The sequence below is a fragment of the Bufo gargarizans genome, chromosome 3 (assembly GCF_014858855.1).
Source record: "Bufo gargarizans isolate SCDJY-AF-19 chromosome 3, ASM1485885v1, whole genome shotgun sequence".
NCBI classification, from domain to species: Eukaryota; Metazoa; Chordata; class Amphibia; order Anura; family Bufonidae; genus Bufo; species Bufo gargarizans.
In genome coordinates this window covers 404,023,203-404,031,541 of record NC_058082.1, presented here as the reverse complement: position 1 = coordinate 404,031,541, position 8,339 = coordinate 404,023,203, and the positions used below count along the sequence as shown (strand labels likewise).

Genomic DNA, 8,339 nt, shown 5'->3' with positions numbered 1-8,339 from the left:
TTCTCCTGAGTACGGCGATACCAGATGTGTGACACTTTTTTGCAGCCTAGATGCGCAAAGGGGCCCAAATTCCTTTTAGGAGGGCATTTTTAGACATTTGGATCCCAGACTTCTTCTCACGCTTTAGGGCCCCTAAAAAGCCAGGGCAGTATAAATACCCCACATGTGACCCCACTTTGGAAAGAAGACACCCCAAGGTATCCAATGAGGGGCCTGGCAAGTTCATAGAATTTTTTATTTTTTTGCATAAGTTAGCGGAAATTGATTATTTATTTTTTTTCTCACAAAGTCTCACTTTCCGCTAACTTAGGACAAAAATTTAAATCTTTCATGGACTCAATATGCCCCTCAGCAAATACCTTGGGGTGTCTTCTTTCCAAAATGGGGTCAGTTGTGGGGTGTTTGTACTGCCCTGGCATTTGAGGGTCTCCGCAATCATTACATGTATGGCCAGCATTAGGAGTTTCTGCTATTCTCCTTATATTGAGCATACAGGTAATGAGATTTTTTTTTCCGTTCAGCCTCTGAGCTGAAAGAAAAAAATGAACGGCACAGATTTCTTCATTCGCATCGATCAATGTGGATGAAAAAATCTCTGCCAAAAAAAAAAAATGGAGGGGAAAGGCGTCTGCCAGGACATAGGAGCTCCGCCCTACATCCATACCCACTTAGCTCGTATGCCCTGGCAAACCAGATTTCTCCATTCACATCAATCGATGTGGATGAATAAATCATTGCCGGGATTTTTTTTTTTATATATATATATATATATATATACAAAGTGCTTGCCAAAGCATAGGAACGCCGCCTCCTCCTCAGCTCGTATGCCTCGGCAAACGTATCTGTCACTGCAGAGGAGAAAATCCCGTCTTGCAGCGCCGCATACACCGACTTGCGTGTAATCTGACAGCAGCGCAATGCTTCTGTCAGAATGCACATCGGTGCTGCAGCTAGTCAATCGGTTGGTCCACCTGGAAGGTAAAAAAAGAAAAAAAATGAAAAAATGAAAAAACCAGGCCGCAACGCAATAATTTTATTAACTTTGCAACAGAACATATAAACTTTAACTTTTTTAACTGAACATTAACGTGTTTGCTTACTGGTGTGATTATTTTTTTTTTTATTTTTTTTTTACCTTTATAGAACAAACCTCTCCTTCCCAATGGGTCAATGTGCAAAGCGCAAATCGCCCAAAGATGTGGCGAAGTGCGTTATGCACTTTGTCCCATGTGAAAGGAGACGTTTGCAGCAGCAGTGAGTGAATGGGCCCTAATAGCCCTGTGTGCCTGTCCTGGTGAGATGATCCCTATGCTAATAGTGTACCTGTGAGTGGTACTTCCGGAAACACTCTCCAAAGCATAGGGCAGGGTGGTCCGGACAGTCAGGACAGAAATAGCGGGTGTCACGCCTTATTCCACTCCTGCTACAGACACGACATCTTTTTCGGGGTGACTGTTGGGTTGAGGTACCAGGAACGACATTGGGGAAATGTCGCTCGTGTAGACGGCTAACTACACTTGTGGTTGGGGCCACGGAACCTCCTGGATACAGGAGGTTCTCGATGATCTCTTCCTGAAATTTGAGGAAGGATCCAGTTCTCCCAGCCTTACTGTAGAGAACAAAACTATTGTACAGAGCCAATTGAATTAAATATACAGACACCTTCTTATACCAGCGTCTGGTGCGTCGGGAAACTAAATACGGAGACAACATCTGGTCATTGAAGTCGACCCCTCCCATGTGGAGGTTATAGTCGTGGACTGAGAGGGGCTTTTCAATGACACGGGTTGCTCGCTCAATTTGTATTGTCGTGTCTGCGTGAATGGAGGAGAGCATGTAAACGTCACGCTTGTCTCTCCATTTCACCGCGAGCAGTTCTTCGTTACACAGTGCGGCCCTCTGCCCCCTTGCAAGACGGGTGGTAACGAGCCGTTGGGGGAAGCCCGCGCGACTAGTTCGCGCGGTACCACAGGCGCCAATCCGTTCTAGAAACAAATGCCTAAAGAGGGCCACACTTGTGTAAAAATTGTCCACATAAAGATGGTACCCCTTGCCGAATAAGGGTGACACCAAGTCCCAAACTGTCTTCCCACTGCTCCCCAGGTAGTCAGGGCAACCGACCGGCTCCAGGGTCTGATCTTTTCCCTCATAGACCCGAAATTTGTGGGTATAGCCTGTGGCCCTTTCACAGAGCTTATACAATTTGACCCCATACCGGGCGCGCTTGCTTGGGATGTATTGTTTGAAGCCAAGGCGCCCGGTAAAATGTATCAGGGACTCGTCTATGCAGATGTTTTGCTCTGGGGTATAAATATCTGCAAATTTCTGGTTGAAATGGTCTATGAGGGGCCGAATTTTGTGGAGCAAAGGTCAAAAGCAGGGTGGCCCCTGGGACGGGAGGCGGTGTTGTCACTAAAGTGCAGGAACCGCAGGATGGCCTCAAAACGTGCCCTGGACATGGCAGCAGAGAACATGGGCATGTGATGAATCGGGTTCGTGGACCAATATGACCGCAATTCATGCTTATTTGTCAGGCCCATGTTGAGGAGGAGGCCCAGAAAAGTTTTAAGTTCGGAAACTTGGACTGGTTTCCACCGGAAAGGCTGGGCATAAAAGCTTCCCGGGTTAGCGGTGATAAATTGTGTGGCATACCTGTTTGTTTCGGCCACAACTATGTCTAAAAGCTCCGCAGTCAAGAACAGCTCAAAAAATCCCAGGGCCGAACCGATCTGAGCCGTCTCAACCCGAACTCCAGACTGGGCAGTGAAAGGGAAAACTACAGGTGCGGCTGAAGTTGGGGACTGCCAATCAGGGTTTGCCAGCACCTCTGGGATTCTAGGGGCTCTACGGGCACGTCTTTGCGGTGGCTGCGACGGGGTCACTACTGCACGTGCCACCGTACCAGCTTCAACTGCCCTTCTGGTGCTCGCTACTTCACCAGGTTGTACGGCAGTGCTGGTACTAGGTCCAGGGAGGGCTGGGCTGCTGGTGTATGCCTCACCACGTAATCCGACAGCACCAGCCCCACTCTGCTGCTCTTGAAGCGGATCCTGCGCAACCTGCGGTCTAGCGACACGGGGCCGGGTACGCCTGGTGGTATCAGGGACCTCAGCCTCCTCGTCCGAACTTTGGGTCAGAGAGCCACTGCTTTCTACAGGTTCGTATTCTGACCCGCTGGATTCATCAGATGAGGGTTCCCACTCCTCATCCGACTGGGTCAGAAGCCTGTAGGCCTCTTCAGAGGAATACCCCCTGTTAGACATGTGGGCAACTAAATTTAGGGGTATTCCCTGAGACTACCCAAGAAAAAAAAAGCAAGCCTGTCTTACAAAGGGGAGGCTAGCGAAGTACCGGAGGCCGCTGCGGTTGATAAAAAATATCAAAACTGATTTTTTTATCGCCGCAGTGCGTGTAAAGTGAATGTGCAGTGATCAAAAAAAAATTTTTTTTTTGTCACTGCGGTGGGGCGGGTGTGGGCGAACGCTGCGTTTTGGGTGGAGGGCGAACTAAAGTGACACTAATACAATTATAGATCTGACCGTGATCAGTTTTGATCACTTCCAGATACTATAAAAGTACAAATGCTGATTAGCGATACGCTAATCAGCGAATAACGGACTGCGGTGCGGTGGGCTGGGCGCTAACTGATCGCTAACTACCTAACCAAGGGACCTAAACTATACCTAAAACCTAACGGTCATTAACAGTGAAAAAAAAAAGTGACAGTTTGCACTGATCACTTTTTTCTTTTCACTTGTGATTGACAGGGGTGATCAAAGGGGTGATCAAAGGGGTGATCAAAGGGTTAATTGGGGTTCAGGGGGGTGATCAGGGGGGTGATCAGGGGCTATAGTGTAGTGTTTGGTGTACTCACTGTGAAGCCTGCTCCTCTGCTGGATCCAACCGACGAAAATAACCAGCAGAGGAGCAGGCAGCCATATAACAGATCATATTTACAAATATGATCTGCTATCTGGCACTTTGATTGGATTTTTTAAAAATCAGCAACCTGCCAGCCACGATCATTGGCTGGCAGGTTGCTGACGAAATACTTCTGTGCGAAATGCCGGCGCAAACTGCGCATGCGCGCGCGCATAGTCGCGTCATCTCGCGTCTCGCGAGATGACGCGTATATGCGTGACTGTGCGCAGCGCTGCCACCTCCGGAACGCACATGTGCGTTAGGCGGTCCGGAGGTGGTTAAACAGCTAATAGTACAATGTAGGGAAATTATTAAAATTACACTAGAAATTCATAAATTAATTGTATATTATATTTATGAAGTTGACATAATATGAATACTAGATCGTCAGTAGACAAAAGAAAAAAAATTATATATTTTCACACCACATGTGATTTATAATCCATCTACATAACTTTTTTATTCTCAACAAATAGCAACATACAGTATATTACTTACCCAGTCAACTATGTTTGTTTTACTGGACATGATGTACATTATGATCTTGACCCAAATCAATTTGCAACTACATAATTTATTTTTTATAATGTTCATCTGACAGGTAAGATCATGCGCTATTTTTATAGAGCAGGTTGTTACAGATGCGGTGATATCAAATATGCCTACTTTATTTTCTGATATTCTCATATTATTATTATTTTTTGCCAATCGTCTTGTGCTGGGGCTAATTTTTTGCAGGAAGAGTTGACGTTTTTATTGGTACCATTTTTGGGTACTTATGATTTTTTGATCATTCATTATTACACTTTATGAGGCAAGGTGACCTCATTGGTAGTTTTGGCACAGTTTTAAAATTATTTTTACAGCATTCACCTGAGGCGTTAGGTCACATGATATTTTTATAGAGCAGGTTGTTACGGACGTGGCAATACCTAATATGTATACTTTTTCTTATTTATTTAAGTTTAACACAATAATAGCATTTCTTAAACAAAAAAATTATGTTTTAGTGTCTCCATAGTCTGAGAGCCATAGCTTTTTTTTATTTTTTGACCGATTGTCTTAGGTAGGGGCTAATTTTTTGCAGGATGAGATGACGGTTTGATTGGTTCTATTTCTGGCAGCATACACCTTTTTGATCGCTTGGTGTTGCACTTTAAATGATGTAAGGTGAAAAAAATGGCTTTTTTGGCATTGTTTTTATTTTTTACGGTGTTCACCTGAAGAGTTAGGTCATGTGATATTTTTATAGAGCATATTGTTATGGACAATTTTTTATTTATTTATTTCACTTTAGCACAATAATAGCATTTTGGAATAAAAAGAAATCTTATTTTCGTGTCTCCATTGTCTGAGAGTCATAGTTATTTTTTTGGCAATTGTCTTTAGGTAGGGTCTAATTTTTGGTGGAATAAGGTTACAGTTTAATTGGTACTATCTTGGGGGGCATACACCTTTTTTGTGTGTTGCAATTTTTTTGGCACAGTTTTTTTTTTTTTTTTTTACTGTGTTCAACTGAGGGGTTAGGTCATGTGATATTTTTATAGAGCTGGTTGTTACAGACATGGCAATACCTAATATGTATACTTTTTTTATTTATTTCAATTTAACACCATAATTGCATTTTTTAAACCAAAATGGCTGGTGACCAGATACCCTGAAACGCGTTTAGCCAGGACCCCAAAGTGTATGGCCATCCGATGCAAGTGACTAGCCTGCTGTATATTATAAAAACCGCCCACCACGCGAATGGAAGGTTGAAGTATTCAGCGTAAGACTAACCATACAAGCCAGAGTCTAGCTGCACGTGCCAAACAAACTACCAACGGGGACGAGAGACGCTCGTGAGTACTGGTCTGACAAACATAGGACCATCTCGCTGAGCAGTTGTCCTAACATTCATTTACACAGTAAGACCGTTCTTATTCTTCGGAAGGCTGTCACAAGGAACACAAGGAAGTTTTCCCCAGTGGGACGCCACCGGCGATTTTACATAGCGGGACGCCGCTACCTTTGAGTGTGTGTACACATTGTTTACATTTGGCGCACAGGATACTATTTGTGACAATATACCGGGAACATTCATTGATTTTTCTGTCAGGACTTTTGGATGATATTTATCAATTGGAATCCATCCACCTCATTGACATTGTTATGCTGAATAGTATTTACCGTAAGTGCATGTGGCTTTTTATCTTGCAGTGTATTTATCTTGTATTGTATTAATATTTTAGGTTTTTCCGATATTATGTAATATTCCTGTTAGTTAGGAGCATTTCTAGAACGTCATAATACAGTATGGGAAGTATAGAGATGTCTCTCTATACATTACATGTGCCACACTATTTGCATATTTTATATGAGCTAATTTTTTTTATGTTTGTGAATTTGTTTGTTCATCCTGTTTATTCTGTAATGTAAATCCAATAAACAAAAAATGTCCAAAAATATTAATAATGTACTTACTTTATTGCAGATTACCAGAGGTCATAATGGAGTCCCATGTGATTATAAAAGCATTTGGATTTCTACTTTTGATTATAATTGGGATCCCAGGAAACGTCTTCATCTGTTTACAATTTACTTATATAAGAATAATTGAAAAAAAACTCCTCCCCACCAACTTAATATTGACGGTTTTGTGTTTCTTCAATTTCCTTGTTCTCTTTTCACGTGTAATACCACAGTCCCTTTTTGCTTTAGGTGTTGAGAACTTGCTCAATGACACAGAGTGCAAGCTTGTCATATACACGTACAGAGTAAGTCGAGCAATGTCTATATGTGTCACCAGTTTGCTCAGCTGCCACCAGTCTATTCTCATTGCACCAATGAAACATACCTGGATTTACCTAAAGCAAAAAGTAACACAAAGAGCCATGGTCATAATTGTAGCTTTTTGGATTATTAATCTAGGTACATATCCTTTCTTCATCCTGAATGCCAATGCTACGAAAAATATAACAACTTCAGAATTCACTCTTCACCTTGTCTATTGTGAAGCAGACTTCTTAAATTATAGATCATATATTATTAATGGAATGTTTTATGCCATGCGGGATTTTGTTTTTGTGGCTGCCATGATTCTGGCAAGCAGTTATATGGTAGGCATTTTGCTTAACCATGCAAGAATTGTGAGAAGAACGATGAACTTGGATGGACTCCAAAGGAGACTGAAACATTATAAAGCCTCAAGAGCTATAATCTTACTAGTTGCTCTATATGTTGTACTATTTGGACTTGATAATTCACTATGGATCTACACATTAACATTGTCTGATGTGAGTCCTGACATGAATGATGTTCGGATATTCTTAGCCTCATCATATGCCGCTCTAAGTCCAATACTAATAATATCTACCAACCCCAAACTTCAGCTTAGCTGGTTATTTTCACATAAACATAAACCATATCTAATTTCTTTAGAAGGCAATGGACACGTGAACTGCATTGCAGAATGGACAAAGAGCAGTGGTTAAAATTTCTGTATTCATTATCTAGGGTCACATTAGGCTCACTCTCTTGCCTTACCTACAAGAGTACTGGTGTTCTTCAATGTAGGCTCCTGGCAATTGTGACATTCTGTATATACTGAGCCAATTAAACCTGTGGGGTTTTTCCACAGAGATTTTTGTGCGGAAAAAACACAGGGGCATATTTATCAAACTGGTGAAAAGTAGATCTGGCTTAGTTGCCCATAGCGACCGATCAGATTCCACATTAGATTTTTCACAGCTCCTTTGGAAAATGAGAAATCCGGAGAAATCCGTACATGTCAATTGTTTGTTCGATTCTGCATCTTATGTAGAGGGATTTTCCCTATATACTTCAATGGGGTTGTTAACATAACCAGAAAATCTGCACCAAAATCCACATTTATGTGCATTTTTAATGTGAGTTTTGTGCAGATTTCATACAGGTTTCTCATACAAATCTGCAACATGTGCAGGTAACCCTAATACACCTGGTTTCCACCACTATTAAAGAACAGTGTAAACTTCTTATGTGTAGTGTTGATTGCAAATATTTTAATCGCACATTTTTATCGCGAATATCGCCACTTCAAGAATTTACAAAGATGTAGAATATAGTGTTATATATTCGTAATCGTGAATATTCTATTTTTTTTTTTTTTTTCAACAGTAACCTCCCTTCTTGCTTGTGGGCCAATGAGAAGGCTGCAATATCTTTGTCAGAGCTTAGCAACATCCCTAGCAACAAATAGTAAAGTTGCCTACCCCTTTACTAAATATGAAACTCCCCAGCAGCCATTTTCTGCATTTTTTTTCAGTTCAGAGAGAGAGAGAGAGAGAGATCAGTGACATAGCTGTGCTCTGTGCTTTCATCTGGATCCTATTCCTTATCAAATTACATTAGATAGTTAGCTTGTGTATATATATATATATATATATATATATATA

General features: G+C 41.7%; 1 protein-coding gene across 1 annotated transcript; it reads left to right on the top strand.

Annotated features, from left to right (window-relative positions):
• The first annotated feature begins 6,413 nt into the window (after positions 1-6,413).
• Positions 6,414-7,397, top strand: LOC122931626 (olfactory receptor class A-like protein 1). The gene has a single exon (XM_044285702.1). It carries the CDS (start codon positions 6,414-6,416, stop codon positions 7,395-7,397), a length of 984 nt encoding a protein of 327 aa, XP_044141637.1.
• The last annotated feature ends 942 nt before the right edge of the window (positions 7,398-8,339 follow it).

What these genes read in the sequence shown, in the direction of transcription:
- LOC122931626 (XM_044285702.1), top strand. Translation starts at nt 6,414, where the DNA reads ATGGAGTCCCATGTGATTATAAAAGCATTTGGATTTCTACTTTTGATT.